The sequence below is a fragment of the Eretmochelys imbricata genome, chromosome 7 (assembly GCF_965152235.1).
Source record: "Eretmochelys imbricata isolate rEreImb1 chromosome 7, rEreImb1.hap1, whole genome shotgun sequence".
NCBI lineage: Eukaryota > Metazoa > Chordata > Testudines > Cheloniidae > Eretmochelys > Eretmochelys imbricata.
The window spans coordinates 44926258-44947034 of NC_135578.1; the positions used below are offsets into that span (position 1 = coordinate 44926258).

The 20777-nt window shown below is 41.4% G+C and overlaps 1 protein-coding gene across 2 annotated transcripts in view; it reads right to left on the reverse strand.

Moving 5' to 3' along the window:
• Window positions 1-1894: 1894 nt before the first annotated feature.
• Window positions 1895-20777, reverse strand: part of WDR82 (WD repeat domain 82) — a 28760-nt gene continuing 9877 nt past the window's right edge. The window contains exons 2-9 of one of the 2 annotated variants that reach the window (XM_077822961.1): window positions 17061-17158; window positions 13067-13133; window positions 12722-12821; window positions 10185-10301; window positions 8568-8723; window positions 6297-6366; window positions 3790-3932; window positions 1895-2970 (exon numbers count right to left, since the gene is read on the reverse strand). In XM_077822961.1, the coding sequence (XP_077679087.1) occupies window positions 2941-2970; window positions 3790-3932; window positions 6297-6366; window positions 8568-8723; window positions 10185-10301; window positions 12722-12821; window positions 13067-13133; window positions 17061-17158 (781 nt within the window). In that variant the 3' untranslated portion in view covers window positions 1895-2940. Of the gene's footprint in view, window positions 2971-3789; window positions 6367-8567; window positions 8724-10184; window positions 10302-12721; window positions 12822-13066; window positions 13134-17060; window positions 17159-20777 lie in introns of those variants that run through there. The other variant, XM_077822960.1, reaches the window with a different exon arrangement.

The window sequence follows — 20777 nt, forward strand, 5'->3', positions numbered from 1 at the left end:
CCCTGATTGCTACATTAAGATTGTGAGAGACTCATGTGACAAAGAAAATCAGTCAGCAGAAAAAAAAAGAAAAATCTAGTTCCCTAGAGACAAAAATACTACCAATTTTACACTGACAATCAGTGCTGCCTTGTGTCTGATCCTGCAAACTTCTCTTGATCTGAAAACGTTTGATGTTTCTGATGTGCAAATTCTTTGATCAACATTTCAGCCCTCTATTGTGTTAAACATTCCATGCTGCACATACCACAGAGGGTTTAAACGCAGCTGGGGATACAGAATACAGCCTTATGAAAAGTGTTTAGAGCAGATTTGCAAGTGGTACTTCTCAGAAGAAAAATCTTTTGAGTCTCTTCCCTGCTTAAGTAATATCTGATGGGGACTAACTGTTCGTTTCACGCACTTAAGAGCACCTTTGCAAAAAACTGAATGAGTTTGCTTCAGGTTATCATTGTTTCAACCTCAATTTTATTTTTAAACTCCTCACCACCACCATAAACATGCTAAGTTATAAACCTCTGCAAAATATGGCTGCTCACAGAAACACTAAATGGCAGCTATAGCATCAAACAGCCCAGAATGCAACAAGAGCGAGCTAAAAAAGAAACAGTTGCAGAAGCCTCGTCATGTGTAAGAATAGATTTTCATCTCCCTTTGCCCATGGCTTTTTGAGGGGAAATCAGCACAGTATTTGCCAGTAGGAGGGATGCTGGTGCAGCCATACAAAGGAATCTCTGATCTGGAACTCCTGCAGCATAAGTGTTTGGCGAGATCAAAAGGAAGTCAGTCAGTCTGTTACTCAGACTCGGTGGGGATGACAAACTCGCGTAACACAGAACACACCATAGAATCGGCTTTAAACATGTACAGTATAATTAGCACAGAGGCACATCACAGAGTCTAAACAGCATTTTTTTAGTCACAGCATAGAATCAAACAATTTCTCAGACTGTCTCATGCACAGCAGCCCTTTTGGTGACGTACAGAGTGCCTGTCATAGATAAAGCTGCAGCACAACATGCACCAATACCTCAAAGGGGACTGGCAGTGATGAAAAACCCATAGCCCTTGCTTATGGGAGTGTGCGTTATGCTAACAGTTGTAACAAGCAAGGGTGGAGCAGAGAAAGGGGTGGGCTGTACCACAAATCCATATATTATTCCAGTGGAACATGCTCTGCGTTAGACGCCAGGCCCTACAGTGGAGATGGAAAACTACACAACATGGAGCATCAAGATCACTATTACCAGAGATGTAACAAATTATTTTCAGGTATGAGATGACACTACAATGACATCCAGGATCAGCCTATTCCCTGTTCAGACTGCCACATTAGCAGTCCCTTGCATTTTTTGGAAGGTGGGGTGAGCAGCAGGAGAGAAAGAATGGATTTTCCAAGCCAATGTACCTAGGATGTATGCTCAGTCTCTAGGTTGCAAGTATTTGGTTAAGATGAGAGCACAGTGCATACACAGCTCCATGTACATTGTACCTTTCCCATCATGCTAATGGAGATGCATCAGACCAATTTTACAATGTGATGACTTAGGAAAAGAAAGAAAATGAAATAATAAATACCAGCTGGTAGGCTTGATTTACTTTTTGCATTACCCAAAAATGGACCGCAGAGTGCAGTATATCACGAACAGAGGCATAATACTTCTGCAAGGGCATTCTTTACAGCAATGCCAGGGCAAAATACAAGAAAAAAAAGGGATATCAGGTGGATATCTCAAATTCTCCATTTGGCTTTGGATAACACCCATCCGACTTAAGCGAGCCATAGCCTTTTAAGCAATTGTTGAGAACTTGCACAATGTGTGAGGTAAATGCATAATGGAATGAAATCTTGTGTGTGAAAGTATTATTAACAAAAAAGGGATACAGGCCTGGACCCAGTTTGGGGAGAATTTAATGGAGCTTATTTACAGAACAGGAGGAGAAAGCTGCATCAATGGAAGGTAAACAGCCTGAACTCATCCCACAATACTGGCCCACATCATACTCTTCAATACCTAAAAGTAAAAAAATATGACCCCTCCCTACTATCCTCCCCCCATAATATTTACAAGTAAGATCAGCAAAGATGATACAGAAGGAAGATGCATTGGAGACTACTGCAGTTTCAGTCTTTGTTTTAATCATCTTCCTGCTGACAGACTCCTTTATTGCTTGGGATGCCCACCAGACCTCTTCAGTACTCTATGTGCCTTGGATGTTGGGATGATGAATGGCACAGAGGCTGCTTCAAGCTTTCTCTGCCAGCAGGCAAAACCTGTATGGTCTGCCAGACACTAGACCACTAGAAATTGATGATGGAGGCCATGATGCGACTATGCAGCCTTTGCCCAAGTGTTCGATAGCAAAAGAAATCTCCGTGCATCTGACATTTGGGTTAAAAACAGTCAGTCTACTTGTATTTGGCACAAATTAAGTTTGTATTTGTAGAATTCAACAGTGACACTGTAGAGATCCCAGGCGTGATAAACATGCAGGTGTGGGACAGAACTGCATGTCCCACTCATCCACCCCAGTTTGTCTGTAGGCTTGTGTGTTTACAGTAAGAGAACAAAACACAATTACACCTTAGAAACTGCAGCAAACTTTTCATAAAATCAGACTTTCCGTTATTCCTCCGCTGCGTTCTCAAAAGTAACACTGTGCCAGTTACAAGTTCTGCTGGAACCTATTGGACTTTGACTGGAAAGTAGGTACATGTTGCACCCAGCTTCTGGGTACAGCAGGATCAGACTCTCGGAGGTCAAATGAAGGAGTCCTTCTGAAGGAATGCAGCAAATAAAAGACATACATGAACATACGTGGGTATGATGGATGAGAACATACAGTCCAGGAGAAGTAGGCAGCTCCAACACAATCTTTGCAAGAACACGCTGCTATTAACAGTACGGAAGCCACCCAGTGGGCATTGTGGTTTCAGAATTAGTCATCTATGGTTGGCAACCAAAAGGCCTAAAAGAAGAAGAAAATGTAAGCATGGAGCTAGAATAGGCGCCTGAAATTCTTCACCCAGTGAGCCCCAAAAGCAAGCCAAGAAATCCGATACATGCTACCAGCAGTTTAGGATTAGTATCCCTGCTTGGACTGGTTTGGTATGCATGTCAAGCTGATGCTGCCAAAGGAAGCCGCTCATTCTATATCTTACACACAATACATGGGCATGCTCAGGCCTAGCAGTCCTCCCATACCTTCACTAGACAGTTAAGAACTCTACTTCCTAGCAAGCCCCTAAAACTGAACCTGAACAGGACCTTAAAGCCCCCGGTGTTTATGATGGAGAATCATGAAATGTCAGCCATATTATGGTGGTGTGAAAGAGCCCATCTTTCTGTGTGCATGCACATGCACTGCTTGTTCTCAATGTTTTCATATACATTGTTCCTTTCTGTCCCCAGTGCCAGGCTGTGGGAATCACAGGGAGGGCAGGATGTAAGTTGGACTGGCTCTTCCTGAGCTTAGGAGAGGACCTAGCAAAGGATGACTACCTCCTCCCACACAGCCATCCAGGGCAGCCTAAGAGAGGAGAATTAGAAAATCCTGAAGACCAGCCACTCCCCCAACCTCAAGCACAACCTCTGCATCAGGGGCTGTGAGAAGAGAAGCAAATGCATGGAGGGGACTTGTGGGTGGTTTCCACTCCTTTGGCACTGAGCAGTCCAAAGGGACTAGAACAGGATAGAGAATCTACTTCAATATTAATTATGGCCCATTGACCTACCAGAAATAAGGTGTTTGGCCCTCAGACTGAAAAGGATGGACCTGTGTTCTTACCATGTTGGAACATGCACTGGCAAAGGTCATGAATTTGGGATTGAACTGCAGACAGGTTATAGGACCTGTATGTTTCCCATCCAACACAGCCACCTTCATCCCACTCTCCCCATTCCAGACATGAATTTTTCCATCCTCTGAACCTGTGAGTTGGAGAAGATAAAACACACATAAAAGGCCAACAACAGAGGACAGAGAGTCAAAGTATCACTGGTAAACTGTAGCTGAGACACCAGAAGAGAGCTATCAGACCTACAGGAATCAATCTTTGATTGCCAGCTTTTTAAAAAGGTTGCAGGGCTAAATGCTGCCCATACAGAATGCCATTCAAAGTCAGTGGAATTTGTACATGCAAGTATGAAAGGAGAATTTACCCCAACTTGTTGTGGGGGTATAGTTACCGAGAGGGAGTATACTGAGTTGATCAGAATAACTTTATATACTCAAGTCTATATATACACACACCACAGATGGTGACACTTGGCATCAGCAGAGTGAGGTCTTGCATACATTTAAAATGCTAGTGGCACAGCAGCAGCTACGCCAATGTAGTGCTTCAGTGTAAACACTACCTATGCCGACAAGAGCAATTCTCCCATGGGCGTAGGTAATCCACCTCCCCGAGAGGCGGTAGCTAGGTCGACAGAAGAATTTTTCCACTGACCTAGTGCTGTCTACACAGGGATTTAGGTCGGCCTAACGATGTTGCTCAGATGTGTGGATTTTTCACACGCCTGGGCAACATAGCAAGGTTGACTTAATTTTCTAGTATAGACCAGCACTACAAAGAGAACAGCTTTGCTATGCACATTAATGACTTGAAGACCAACAGAGGATAAAAGGCATTGTTAAAAAGGTAGCTGTAGTGCTAAATAAAGCTCAATGGCATCCTAAAAGCCATCTGATTATAATCCTGCAATTTGCATATCATTAAAGACCTGGTTTTCAGCAAGCTGTGCATGTATCTACGCATCTACTTGAAAGATGGAATATTGTATTGGTCTGCACAAATTCCCAGTTCATACACAGAGCAAGGTACGCATTGGACTTTGTTATATGCTTACTAGTTACATGCAGAATCAAATCAAAGATTCACACATGCGCACAACAGCTTGCTGAAAATCAGGCAATAGAAGTGCAATCTAGCCACTGAAAATTGTGCAGTCTGCAAATATGGTATGGTAAACCAGATTTCAGTGAGTTACGCTAAATGTGAATGGCCAACCTTGTTAAAGAGGTTTCAACTCTCATGATCACCATACAAGTTTTTATAGCAGAAGTCCATACATTTTCATTTTAATGGGACACCTTGAATTTTTAAAATTGACCTCTTTTCAAAAATATTTTAGTCTTTGGTATAACCCCTTTTACATAAGATATCCTGACTTTTCAACAAAACCCCCAAAAAGAAGGTGGGGTTTTTGTTTCCTTTTTGTCTATATGGGATTTTTAGGAAAGAAGAAATTAAGTTGGCATTCAGGGTAAATTAGTCAAATTGCACACAGCAAAATGGAAAAAAAAAAGCATGATTCTGGAGTTTAGCAGTTGTAGGGACAAAGCTGAGAAAGAAGTGAATCTGTCCAACAACAGGAGGACTGAGGATACCAAAGAGTTTGAGAAGGGATATGTTTCCTGGCAAGAAGGGTAAAACATGCAAAACTAAGCTGTCTCCAAAGGATAAAACGAGGGTTTGGGGGGGGGGGGGGGGGGGGAGAGAAAAATAAAGAAAAAAGGGACAGCCACCAGAATAAAGAACCACCATCAGAATGGTCTTCCCTGAGAAACTGAAATACCACCCTAGGTTTAATTTTAGTTATTAAGAAGAATTTATGGGCAGGTTACTGATGACCAGCTAGATTTCAACATTAGAATATCTTTAGGAGGAATATGAATGAGATTGTGGAGTTGTTTTGCAGACCAGCTTTCATTCACTGAGAGCAATGTATCCTAGAAGAGCCTAGTTGATACTGCGCAGATTACAGTACACAGGTAGCCCAAATAAAGAATGTAGTCCACAGGTAGGATGGAGGGAGGCTGCAACATTCTAAACTATTCAGTTGCTTTTTCCTCCTACACAATTTTACCCAGGCTGCTCTGCCAATCCATCTCAACAGCAGCCTGAGGGGACCAACTCTTGGGGGTGATGGTAAGAGGGAAGTTCAGTCAGTAGCCCTTTCTAGCCTTCCTCTTGGCTGAGATTGCCAGCCAAGCTATCAATTAGCATCAGCTGTAGTGGTAATATGTGATGCAAACACTTGGCCAGTGGGAAACAGGGACAGACCTACTTACTAAATTAAACATTAAAGTACATTGTACTGAAATGACAGAGCATTGTAAGTGTCTCCCACAGCATAGTGAGGAAAGCATTTTGTAAGTCCTAAAATAGCCTCTTGCAGCCTTTAAACCAACTTTCAGTTTAATTATATTAATACCCAGTTTCAAAGCACTGAAATTGCTTTGTAAGAGGACACACAATGGCAGGCTACAAGGGGGTAAGGATATCTTACCAATCATTATGAACTGGGAATCTGGTGTGAACGATGCCTCCAACGTGACAGCCTTACTGTTATTATAACCCTACAATACAAAAGAGGTTAAAATGCCTTCAAGCCTGTGGCAAAGGAGACATGTTAAACCATACTTCCAGCTGAAGAACAGGAGCCCCTCCCTCAAGCATTACAGACTGCCCTATGCAAAGCTCTTCAAGTGCCACAGGAGGGGACAGAGCACAGATGTAAAGATTAGGAGTGGGGAATAATCTATCAAGGTACTAAACCAAACAAACACTTTTCCCTCACTAGCAGAGCTTGAAAGCTCCATTAAAGGGAGTTAAATATCACAAGTAATTTCTAAAAGGGAAGAGGGAGAGAAATTTTCAAGTGAGCCAAGATTAAAGGGCTTGTCTACACTACAAAGTTAAGTTGACATAAGGTAGATCACATCAACCTAACTCTGGAGGTGTACACACTACAATGCTCCTCCCGCTGCTTCAACACACCTGCTATGCCAACCTAATATCACCTCGATGAGAGATTTAAAAAACTTAAGGTCATGTAGTTAGAGCGATGCAGTGTCAGTGGAGACACTGCGTTGCTTACGTTGCTTACTTCAACCTAAGTGACCTCCAAGAGATGTCCCACAATGCCTGTCATGACCGATCTAGTCACCATTTTGAATTCTGCTGCCCTCCAGCCAGGTACACAGGCTTGCACTTCCTCCCCTTTTAAAGTCCCAGGAAGTTTTGAACTTGTTCTTTCTATGAGAGCTCTCCAACAGGAGCTGCTCAGTTGACCATGCCAGCTCCACACAGCAAACACGCTCCTGCCTGGAGTACACAGGAGGTGCTGGATCTCCTGGGTCTGTGGGGAGAGGAGACCGTGCAGTCAGAGCTCCACTCCAGCCTTAGGAACTTTAACAGGTACAGCCAGATTGCTTGGGGCATGGAGGAGAACAGCTTGTAAAAAATCAAAGAGCTGCGGCAGGCATACCAGGAGCAAGGGACGCAAACAGTTGCTCTGATGTAGAGCCACAGACACGCCGCTTCTATACACTCTCCATATATCTTCCAGGACCACAGCAGTATCCAAGGCACTCTACCCAGCAGGAGATTAAACACAATGACAGCCTCACAGTCATTCAGCTGCAAGAGCCTCATTGGTGTATGTCCTTGTGAATCCCGTTCCCTCCCCTTTAAAGGTGCTTTCCCCTGCATATATGAAGTTTACCTCAGCATTACACAGATAGGTTAGCATGGGTGTGGAAAAAAAAAATCTACTTATGGAAAGTATGAATTTATCTTTATTTATATTCATCACATAGTGTCTGCTGCTAACATTCACAGACAACAGCAACGGGTGCACACAGTCATTATTAGAAGGTTCATAGCACGGTGCAAACAAACAATGCCAGGCTCAGCACACTACAGCAACACACATTACTGTGGCTCAGTGTTAAAATGCTCCCTTCAAGGCCTCCCTCAGCCAAATAGCCTCCCCATTGAGCTCCTCTTCTAGCCTTTCAGGTTTCAGAGTGGTAACCATGTTAGTCTGTATCACCAAAAAGAGGAGTCCTTGTTGCACCTTAGAGGCTAACAAATAAAATTTGTTAGTCTCTAAGGTGCCACAAGGATTCCTCATTGTTCCTTGTTATAGCCTTGTGTTCATAACGCACAGCACAATACCAAACAGCAGTGCAGGATCCATGCTTTCTGACAGAGATGGCTGGCTTGCAGGTTACTAGGGCAATTGAGTACCCATTGAATGATTGGATTGAAAAACTTGCATAATATAATGCTAAACCTGCCCCCAAGGGACACTGCAAACCCTTCCCCAAGACACCCTGTGACCAGTTGCACAGTGGGATAGCTACCCATGGTGCACTGCTCTCAGTGTTGATACAAGAGCTGCTCCTGTGGATGTGCTCCATTGACACAAGGAGCATCGTGTGGACATGCAACGGTGTTTTAATTACAGAAATGGCTGTACGTCCATGTAACTTAAGTTACTTTAACTTTGTAGTGTAGACAAGGCCTAAGAAATCAGGGGTACAATCAGCGGCAAATTAGTAAAGAAGCCCTCTCTTTAATACTTATGTCATCCACAGGGCATCAGCTATCTCTATTACTGCAGCTGGAAGGGAGCTCCAAGAGACCTGCCCCTGGAATACATGGAACTGGGGTGTTTTATCCTCCAAACTAATAATCCCACATCATCCCATCCCTGACAAGGACGTAGCAAAGACAGCAGTTTCCAAGAAGGCAACCAAGACAGCATACTCACCCCAAACGTATGCAGCACAGCACCCTTAAAGGCATCAATCAGTCGAAGGAACCCTCCGTTGGTTGATATGAGGATGAGCTTCCCGTCATTACTGAACTTCAAGCCTGTCCACTCACAGGTTCGATCGTACTGCATCTTGAATGTAGCAAACGGACCCTTAAAAAAAAAAGTGGTGGGGGGGGGGGAAATGATTTGTATGTATGTGCACACAAACATTTACTTTGTTGGTAAAAAAGAATTTTCTATCTCCAGCACGGAAAAACATTTTAGATTCCTAAAAGGAAATAAACCAGACTGATATTGAACAAGCCAGTACTAGGTGCCATGCAAAGGATGGCAGGGGAAAGTAGCAACAACCTGTCATATATTGTGATGCAGCAGTGTTCTGACATGCCACGATTCTGCCATCTCCAATAGCAACCAAACCACAACAGGATGTTTAGAAAACTTGTGGTTTCACCACCATAAAAGAAACGACAGTGAACAAACATCTGGTTCACCACTACAGTCACCAGAGAGAAGAATCAATTCTCACATTACATCTGATTATACAGGGGCAGATTTAAATGTACAATATAGTGACCGTTTGCTAACAAGGCCCCCAAACCTAATTTAAACTAAGGGCTGGAGCATCAGCACTGTAGCTCTCATCTAAAAACAGAGCTGTTCTCCATCCATTTGCAGCTACTGTCGCCCAGTTACAGTTTTCCTTCTCTCTTGGATGTTGCTGCTAGGTCCACCTGACCTAGATATTCTTCCAGCAGGGCCAGCAAGGAGGAGGAAACATTAACTGCTGCTTCCCATGTGTTACAGGAAGCCTGAGAAATGGATTGAAGTTCCCACCGACTCCTATCAGCCTCCCTACACCCAGGGGCATCATCAGCTTAAGGTAGCAATGCCATTCAGCTCCTCAGTGATGATACCCATAGGCTTGCTCCCAAGCCCTCTGTCTAGTCTCTGACACCAGTTCTCCTGGAGCAGAGAATAAGTGGATTGTGCACTGGTAGATTGTGCTTCAGACCCCATTCTGTGTAGAAATGTGCCGGGCCTCTGAGGCAACAGCATATGCCTGAACCTCAGAAGGTGGACCAGGTTCATAACCAGTCTTGGAGATACTGTTATCAAAGATCCCAAATGACACAAGAAAGCAAGGCTATGGAAATGGAGTATAGTTCAGTGCTGAGTATGTTGGTGGAGGGAGCACGAGGATGTAAAGGCTTATGATGGGGAGAAAAATGTGCGGGGAGAGCAAATGTCAGAGAGGAAGAGGTAGGAAGGTGAGAAGTGGTTGGGTCAGTAGGTGGGACATAACCCAGAACAAATGCTTTTACAAGAAGTTGATCTGGGGACTCAGATTTTAATAATTCTCTGGCTCTGGGGTTAACTAGACTGAACTTGAAAGCAGATCCAAAATGGGATTTAAGGGTCTGGTGGTGGCACCTACTTGTACAAGAAACTCTTATACAAAGCCCTTTTTATATATTAAGTTTTATCTCCTTGGTGCTGCTGGCTGTAGCACATGCTAAGATGTTTCAAGGGATGCTCCAAAGTCCAGGGTTTACATGCTGTTTCTTGTAAGCTATAAAGTATCAGAAATGCATCTAGCTTGTCTCTTACCTTGTCAAAAGAGCGGAGATCGTACAGCTTCACCATTTCAGAATTGACTCCAGCAGCAAAGATCAGCCCCTCTGGGTCAAAGGAGCATACAGGCTTCCCCTGAAGATGCATTAAACCCTAGAACATGGAAAACAGTTAAACTTGAATTCAAGTTGGGAATACTGGCGTATGCACTAAGTCCATTTCTGACAGCTCCCTCAGCCGTGCACAGATCCAGCAGGGCAGTCTGCTGGTAGAACAGCTGGGTTTTCAATGGTCAGTCTTCAGTCTTATCAAGTTTCAGAGTAACAGCCGTGTTAGTCTGTATTCGCAAAAAGTAAAGGAGTACTTGTGGCACCTTAGAGACTAACCAATTTATTTGAGCATGAGCTTTCGTGAGCCACAGCTCACTTCATCAGATGCATACCGTGGAAACTGCAGCAGACTTATCAAGAATCTTTCAAAAGGCAGCTTCTCATGTCCCACACTGGCACTAGCCTCTCAACTCTGTACATGGAGTATCAACAAGTGGCTAAGTGGCCATTCATCCAGAAAGGGTATGAGGAACTAAATACATGGCCTCAACTCATCCCTAGTGGCACGTGATTATTATGGAACACTGTGAAAAGGACAATCCTAAGAGGTTAGTCAATTTAATACATTCTAAAAGTTAGAAGGTTTAGGACAGAGAGATGAGAAAGACTTTATATTAGCTTCACTATTAAGGTGAAATAATCTGATTGGTCTGAATTACTGCTGAAGAAATTTAGGAAAACAATTCAGATACACCCCCTGCTCAACACCCATCTACATCTCCTATGGGAAAGAAACTTGCATCACAAGAACAAAAGTAACCAACCAGAACAAGGAGTGCTGCAGAGGCAACATACTACACACTTCTGTGGGGAAGGGAGACGCATCTTGTATTAGTAACAATTATCAGTTCTGAGAGTTTCACAGAACACTCCTGCTGGAAGTGATGGAGGTTGTGGGGCTAAAAGACTGACCATTCAAGGAGATGAGCACCCACATGCAGCTCTGATAAACACTGTCACTACCTATGCTGATTTAACACAAAAACAAACCTTCTAAAAGCTAGGAGGCAAAAAGTGTTAAACCAAAGAGATCAGATTCCCACACAAGGGTTAGCATAAGAGTCAAGGACAAAATTCTCTCTCACTCCACACAAACTTTGCACTGGTTTAACTACAGGTGTTACGTTAAACAACATAATGCAGCTTTGTTTAGTGGACACTCTTGCAACATTGTGTTTAGACAAGCCCTCAGCGTGAACCTGAAAAACAGGGGAAATTAGACTTTTAAAGAGATAGTTTACCAGTCTTCCCTAAGACTAAGATTTTTACAATGTCAAAATTACATAAAGTCGCACATAGAATGGAAGTGAGATGTGGAGAACAATGTCATATCAGCAATATCTGCTGACTTCCCATGAGACCAAGCTAAAATTTAGAAAGCAAGAGGCTCTTACCAACATGCACACTACCAAAGAAAGCAAGGTTTCTGATTTAAAGGGCTTATGCTTAGGCAGGTATAACTATGCTGCGAGTAAAAAAAAAAAGTTTTCAATTTGTGCTTTACATCTGGTCCTCATGAATCAGTGACTGTCTCCCTCTGAAGCTCTGTACTCCCAGTAAGGACGGAGGCATGTTTAGGACCTGCCAGCCTCTTCAACAAACGTTTTATCAACACTGCAAATATCGCAAGAGTCAAGGTGTGTGAATGCCAGGTACTTTCAGTGTCCATTTTATAGGAAGGCCTATTCAAGTTTCTGCTTTGGAGGGATTTTACTATGAAACCAGAAATAGTAAGTACAGCATACTGGAGGTAACTGGTAATAACAAGAGATGTTAATGAATATACAATGTTACGGTAAGCTTTAGACAGCATTTTGGATAATTGACAAATTAGTTATAACATCCACAGCACTTGAAACAGTAAGGGCTTATCATAGACAAAGTTGCAGTGTTAACATCGGGTGAATCTTCCAGCTTCCCCAAGTTTAATTCAGCTGGGAAACCCTGGAATCCTCCTGGCTCTAAGTTTGCTTGTGTATTTAACTGCTTAATGTTTTTCATTTTAAAAAAAACAAACAAAGCCAGACCACTCAAGTAAGGGGTCCCATTCTGTCACCACTGATTCCAAGGTACATGGGAGACTTCTAGAGAAGACTGAAGACTGTTTGAGGCTACGGTGTCATTAATATGCTGACAACATCCAACTAGCTCCTTGTTTCATCAGCTCCAGAAGTTGCTCTTTTCTTGCCCTTCCAGCACTTCCCCAAGATAGAACCTGGAGGAAAGTGAGTGAGGACACAGTGTATGCACAAAGTGAATACCTAAACAGGGATTCTGCCTGAGATGACTTCTTTCGAATTCCAGGAGTGCTGGTGGCAACCATGTAATACTTTATGATAGTATAAAAACGAGACCACCTATTTATTTAATCTACAACCCATTTTTCATCATTTCAAACTAGAAGCTTTCTTGCACATTTCATGACAACTGTCAGCAGACATACAAGTGAATTTGGTATCCCACCTGGCAGTTTGGAGAGCGGAGATCCCAAAGTCGGATGGTTTTATCGAGTGATCCAGAAATAAAGGTATCATCCACTGGAGACATGGACAGGGCAACCACTCTGCAATACAGAAGATTAGATAGATCAGGTATCACACAGGTGTGCAAGAAAGTTAGCAAACTAACTATTATCCTGTTGGCTTCACACAAGTTCAAAATACTTAACATTTTTTATGGCATGAGAAGCAAAGTGAATTAAGTCTAACATGCTTTAGGTTCATTACAACACTGCTTTAGTCTCTCTTGTTCTGTTTCATAGCCACCAAGATCTTGATCACCGAAGTGTCCCCTTGTCACATCTCTTACCTCTTGCTGTGCCCTGGAAAGTATCGGATGTATTTATTATCATGTAGGGAGAGGTAACGAATTGTATCTGAAAGAAAATATAAGGAACACATAAGTATATATCATACAATAAACGTTCTCCACCAGATAGCAATAATGGTCTGCTTTGTCTTCAAGAGGGATGCTAAAATGGGATCAACTGAATTAGAAACTGAAACAAAGCAGTCTGGAAGAAAAAAAACAGCAGAACTAGTGAGGATGGTCCCAATGGTCTGGAGAGAATACGAATACTTCATGTAGTGTAAATGAATTGCCATGAGATGTATACAGTTCTCCACTCCAAAGTTACTGAAGCAAAATAAAAATCAAATAATTGTTCAGTTTTTACTCAAGCATTTCTCACAGAACTACAGCCTTCTAAAAGTTCGTGCCAGCATTTCCTGTTAGAAAGGAAGGGAGTATAGATTTATCATGCAAATACCATAGTCCTGTTAATGCAGCCATGCAAGAAGAACTGTCTCCAGCTAAATAACCACAGCAAAGGTGTGAACTTTGTCACTCAAAATGACAATGAGGCCATGTCTATGCATACAGCTCTTCCGTCAGCATAAGAAACCCACCTCCACGAGTGTCATAACCTAGGTCGGTAGGAGAAGCTCTCCCTCCAACATAGTGCTGTGCACATTAGCTCTTATGGTGGTATAACTTATGTCGCTCAGGGTGTGGAATATTCACACCACTGAGTGACATAAGTTTTGCTGGCATAGGCTGTAGCGTAGACATAGCCCGAGATGCAAATGTCAAAGCCAGGCTGGGACCATTTAAATACTAATTGCTAAGCACAGGCATTAAATACCTCAGAAGAGGCGGCTTTTTTAAAACAAAAAACAAAAAACAAAAACAAACTTGTTCCCTTTGTGCTTTCTTGCACCTCTTCCTGACTGGAAAAAGCTTTGGGAGTAAAGGAGGAATAAGTAATGAGAACAGAAGAAAAGACCCTTTTCATCTAACAGCACTTTCTTTACAAAAACGTAAAATAGCACAGGACAAAATCAATCATAGTATTTTGAAGTCAGTAATTCTTTTAAGTGGCCTTCACCGAATATAGACTACAGTACTAACAGCAATTTTTCTTTTGGAAGATTCTGTTGAGATTTTTCACCGCAGATAGAAAGAATTCTACAGAACATAATTCACCTGAATACAAGTGTTGAGAATACTTTTACTTGCACATGCATTTGTGAATGGAGCAGTGTAAATAGGATCAAATTAAGTCTCCAACATCAGCAGTAAACTTTTATAGGGGAGACAAAAAGAGGGAAAAATAAAAGTAGCTAACTCCCTCCCAATTTCTTTTTTTACATACACCCTGTTTTAGAAATACAGATGGACAAAAAGACTGATGTTATAGGAAACCAAAGCAGGGGTTTTTTTTGTTTTTGTTATTAAGCTTTGACACCTGTTGATTGTTTATTCAGGTTGACATGTTCAATACAGTTACATCAACAAGTGGTGCTGAGACTGCAACATTAATACCAAATTAAGGTAAAGGTGGAAAATTCTGTTTTCACCTTTGTTATTACAATACTAGCTGGTGGGCTAAATGACTTTTCTGCAAGGCAGGGTGAGAGTAATGAGTTTGTAATCTGTGGAGAACACCTTCTGGACATCTGGAAGGCTAGAATATTTTTCTAATGCCTTTTTCTGTAAAATACACGTTATGTGGAAAATCCCTCAAATCCAACAATTCTCGACAAAGATTTTCCATTGAGTCAGCTGAGGTCAGAGTTCTGCACAGTCCTCCAGAGTCTGGCAAGAGAACTTTAAGGGTAACTTGGTGACCAAGCATGAATAGCTCAATCTGATGCATCATTCTGAAAGGCTTCTTTTCCTTTGGAGTACCTTCAGATGATCAAATGTCATAAGTCAATCCACCAAAATCAGGAGTTTTACATCCCATTATCGTTAGTACTTACCTGTTTTTACACAGCAAATTTGGTACATATTCCTAGTTTTTCTGCTAAAAACTGCAGTTACCTGTTTTAGAAGAACACAGGTGGAATCTTACCTTCCTCTGCTAAATACAAACCGTTTGTGAAGCACGAGTGGGTGATCCTTTTAGCCGACAGTGCGCTGTCCCAGGCAAGGCAGTGGCCTGTACAGTTATCTCCTGTACCGGGTGGTATCATAGACCCTCAAACTGTACAAACTACTACCTCAGCCTGGAATTAGGCAAGAGGAACCAGGTTTGAAGCTCTTGAGGAACCCTTCAGAAAGAACTGCATCAGAAGCAATTCAGAGGCATATATGTACTTGTGTGCAAATACCAGCATTCATACAGTAAAGGAATGGCTTCATTTCACCCTTCTCTTTCTGTAAATGCAACATCCTGAAAAGTTAACATCCTGTACACTTCCCACAGTTTCACTCATAGGGTCTATGCAAAGTATGGACCACCACAGGAGGAAAGCATGCTAGTTTTCTCAGGCCAGTTTACAATTACTTGCAGTACAAATACTAGTAATAAATCTTTTCTAATCCATTTCTATCACCAGTGTATTTGCTTTAAAAGCTACTCAAAGAGAAACCACTTACAAAATGATAATCAAACTTCAAACCATCAAATTACAAATACCACCTTAACACAATGGATTTAAAGACAATAAACAAATATTGCACCAGGTTAGAGCTTCTCTCAATGAATGATACCACAATGGAGATCAACGCAAAAGTAAAATACTATCATTACAATGAGACAGTCAATAAGTGCAGAAAATAAATTGTAACCATGAGAGAAAGCTACATGAGGATCAGAAAATTGATTGGGAGCTTCACCAGGAATGAAGTTCTCCAAGGATTCCTGACATTACAGCACAGCCATTTATACCAGCTGTTTCTGATACAGGGAAGAAGAATCACTTTGTGGAGGAAAGAATGTGAACCTGTGGGAGCTGATGAATTAAATCAAAAATTTTAACACCCAACTAATCCTTTGACCCCAGGCTCGGCAAGCAAGCAACTTTAATTCACTGAAGGTTATGAAGTGCAGTTATGACGAGAAATGACTATGGAAAAAAAGAGAGACACTTCAAAACAGATGGATTGCCCATGCATATTATACTGGGAAAGCAGAGGGGCCAATGGACAAAGTCAAGATTGGATGCACAAGAGATGTGTTCTACTCCAGGCTTAGTTAGTGATTTGCTACATCACCTCAATTTCCTGCCCTCCATTCTGTACAAACAGGGAGAATATGTCCCTATCTTCGTAAGGCACTTTGAGATATAGAGGTGAAAGATACTATAGAAATGCTATGTATTGTTTTGAGTCATCTGCTTGCTTTGACAATTCTTTTGTTAAGGTACTCTTTACCCCTGTTGATACTGCAAAGCCAACACAGCTATAAGAGCACACTTGCATGAGCCGGAATGGAACCCACAGAATTGTTAACTAAGTTCCAGATACAGAATCTTAATCAGTGATGAAGCACTAGCCAGAAGAAAGTTTGCCTCTTGATCTCAAATTGAATTTGAAAGGTTGTCAGAAAGAAAACATCACAAACAACAGTTTTTAAAATGTTAGCTTGAGCATCATTTGCTGTAGAGTCACTGAGTGGGGAAAAATCTTCACAATGGCGTTTTTCAAGGCATAACTATTCAAAACTTCACTAATAAGGTAGTAACTATGTTTATATGAAACAGTCACAGAGAAGCTAAACGATTGGACCCATATCAAACAGCCAAGAATAGAACTCATCTCCCTTCAAACAATTAAATCATGTTAACTCTGGTTATTATAGCAAAGAGGAACAGTAATCAGCAACAATAGGTCATTCATTATGTTAGGGAATGACTGAGTTATGCTTTAAAGATTAACATCTCTGTTTGCCACCATCCCAGAGGTTGCTAAAAATGAGCCATTCATATCAGTCAAGACCAAAGCTTTCCCCAGCCCTCCACTACTGTTTATCTGGGCGTGCCATCTAAGTGCAGAAAGATTAAACATGGTCACTTACCATCTATTTTGTTGGAGCTGTACACCACAGTGTTGGCAGCATGTGTGTATCTGATTAGGTCCACTCCATACTTTTTACTATACAGTGTTCTCTTTGGTCTGTCAAAAGAAAACACAGAAATAATTATGTCTACTTCAACACACAAGAGCTCAAGCTGCAACCTACCAACTATTAGTCTACTTTTTAGTAACTTAAAACTATAAATCCTTTGAGGTACCAGGTCCTTTTATATGAGGAAGGAAAACTGTTGAGATCATTAAGACCAGAAAACAGAACCAAAAGGGACCTAGTCACATCGTGCACTAATGGATTAGCCTTCCACCTCTGGGGACCTATATTAAAAACCTAAGATAATTAATAGGACTCATTTTAGTTTCTTGTGAACAAGGTATCACCACAACAGTCACTGTAGAATTTGACACATGCTCATGCCAGCTCAGGAAACACGAGGAATTGGGGGTGTTTTAAGCTAGGAATGGGCAACAGTTGACAAAGTTGTGTGGTATAAGCTACAGCATGAGACACTAAACCTAGTACAAGTTATAACAGTCTGTTCCTTGCTTTCACTGGTGCTAAATTCATGCACACACCATAAAGTGTAACTTGGATTCTTTCCCAAAACCTTAAAAGAACCCAAACCCCAAAACCTTAAAAGAGCCCAAACCTCTCTTTTTCATTCATTCTTGAACAGAGGAAGACTCTGGATCCACTTTAGGAAACGTTTTGGGAATATCTTCGACATTTCTTCCACAAGTTAAAAGGCCAATAGATAAATGTTATTGGGCGGGGGGGGGACACCCACACATACTATTTGCTTCTAGTACTCCAAAATTTCAGTAACCTCTATCCCGAAAGTCAAATTCTGACATGTCAAGAGCCTCAGTAAAGGCCTGAATATGCTAGAGGAAGTTAAGATACAAATTAATTTGTTTTGTTTTCAGAATACAAGTGGACAAAACTTTAACTGCAACATACTGCAGTGTAAGGTTTCAGTTTCTGCTTACAACCAGAGGGAACTCAAGGAGGTAGATTGTCTGAAACTGATCTGACAACCACCACATTTTATATATAAACCAGTATTCATTCAAAATTTCCAGAGATACTGAGTGACTTAGTATTAAAACTCCAAATTCCAAGAATCAAACCTGATACTAGCCCACTGAATCTTCTTCCAATACACACACATTCTATGTCCCGCCATAGTTTACCTTGGCTGTACCACTGATCAAATTCTCAAGCATTTTTTCAAATGTTAGAAGTTTAGCATCTCCACTGGCTTCTCTTCCCCATCACATCAAATGGGGATGTTTTGTCCACTCTTTAGAATCCCAACGTAACTCAAGCCAGGCTGGGAAAAATCATATTGCTCAGAGACCTAGAATAAGCATAAGCCGGAAAGTTGAATGACTTCGGGCACAGTAGCATAGAGCTGCTAGAGGGAGAGTGACCAAAGGAGCTAAAATGGAGTGCAGAAAAGAGTTGAGCTGCTGCACAGACAAGGAGAGACAAAATGACTAAGCAGAGCAATAAAATTGAGCTGCAAGGCAGAGGAGAGGAAATGGGCCTAGTTGATGTTAACTATAAAGTAGTGCCTTGGGAGAATGGGTGGGAGGAGTGAGTAGTGAACTACTTGAGCATGCCCAAGACTATGGACTTGTCTTCACTGCAGGCGTAATTGGAAGGCATTTTATCACAAGGTTAAGCGTTAGGTTAGCTTGCCAACCAATCCAGTGTAGGCTTTGAAGTAAAATAAACTTGACTATTTACTGCTGCAAAACAATTCAATTGGTTTTAGGAGGGAAATGGCTGCTCTAATATTTTGTTACAGCTTTGTAACCAAAGTTTGCTGCTGTTTCCAGAATCAGCCAGTTTAATTTGCAAATAAATCCCTGACTGCCACACTATTTTAAAACACATTTGTATTAAAAATTATACACAAACTGTCAATTTAAAAAATGCCTGGATACACTTTTTTTTTTTAAATCCAAAAAACTCAACACGCAGCCTGGATCTGCAGATGGTAATACTGAAGTCCCTGTGCCAACTAAATGGAACACTAAAGTTTCTTGTAAAAAAGATTAATGTTTTGTGTAATTTGCACAAAGCATGAGAATCTGATAAGAGCTGTCTTCTTGTAAATTGGTGCACGACCTCTAGAATTAATTCACTGAACACATTCAACTTTCCTTCTTATAATTGTACTAGGTCTCTAAGCAATGATTCATATTCGTATGACTCCTCTTTGGCTCATGAAATGTACGGAAACAGAAAATGTGTCATTTTGTCCATAAGAAGCTCTTATTAGATTACTCCATAAAAACCCAACAAGGAGATCCAAAAGAGTGTGTCTTTAAAAAAAACCTGGATTATAGTCACTGAACAATTTCAATTCTTAGAGATTTTGAAATATCCTGCCACTTGCAAGCCAAAAATGGCCTTAATCCTGGAACAATACAAACATCCACAAAGTAAAATACTTTGGAGGCAATTACAATGTGTCCTAGGGACATTCTCAGAACGAATACAGTAAGATAGGCTTACTGATGAAGCTACTGACAAGCCTGTACCTGAGCAAGAGTCAATGCCCATCCGTTTTGTACAGGTTGGGCAACTTTGTACTATCTTCTAGATGCAGCAATTAATATAGCAAAAACAATGAGGAATCCTTGTGGCATTTTAGAGACTAGCATTTATTTGGGCATAAGCTTTTGTGGGCGAAAACCCACCTCATCAGATGCATGTAGTGAAAAATATACAGTAAGCAGTATAAATATTACAGCACATGAAAATATGGGAGTTGCCTTACCAAGTCTGTGGGGGGGGTTGGGGGTGTCAGTGCTAACTAGGCCAATTCAGTTAAGGTGAAAGTGGCCTATTCTCAACAGTTGACAAGAAGGGGTGAATATCAAGAGAGGGAAAAGTACTTTTGTAGTGCTAACAAGGCCAATGTAATCAAGGTGGATGTCGCCCATTTCCAAATGTTGACAAGAAAGTGAGAGTATCAGCAGAGGGAAAATTACTTTTTGTAGTAACCCATCCACTCCCAGTCTTTATTCAGGCCTAATTTGATGGTGTCCAGTTTGCAAATTAATTCCAGTTCTGCAGTTTCTTGAAGTCTGTTTTTGAAGATTTTTTGTTGAAGAATTAAGTCTGTTATTGAGTGTCCAGGGAGGTTGAAGTGCTATCCTACTGGTTTTTGAATGTTACAATTCTTGATGCCTGATTTGTGTCCGTTTATTCTTTTGCATAGAGACTGTCCGGTCTGGCCAATGTACATGGCAGAGGGGCATTGCTGGCACATATCACATTGGTAGATGTGCAGGTGAACAAGCCCCTGATGGTGTGGCTGATGTGGTTAGATCCTATGATGGTGTCCCTTGTATAGATATGCGGACAGAGTTAGAGACTAACAAATTTATTTGCCAAGGTGTCACAAGGACGCCTCGTTGTTTTTGCTGATACAGACTAACATGGCTACCACTCTGAAACCAATTAATATAGGTTATTCTTGTATAAAGGTGCATAGCAATTGAATCTCCTCATAGTGATGCTGCATTCTTGATCACCCACAGACTTGTGCTTGCTAACCTGGATCTCAAAAAACATTGTCCATATCTTAAAGTGTGAATCTGTTTTGAAAAACTGTAAAATTTGAAGTTCTAAGTTAAAAAAAAGTGTTAACTAAGCTAAGCTGAGGCCTTTCAGACAACTGTAAGT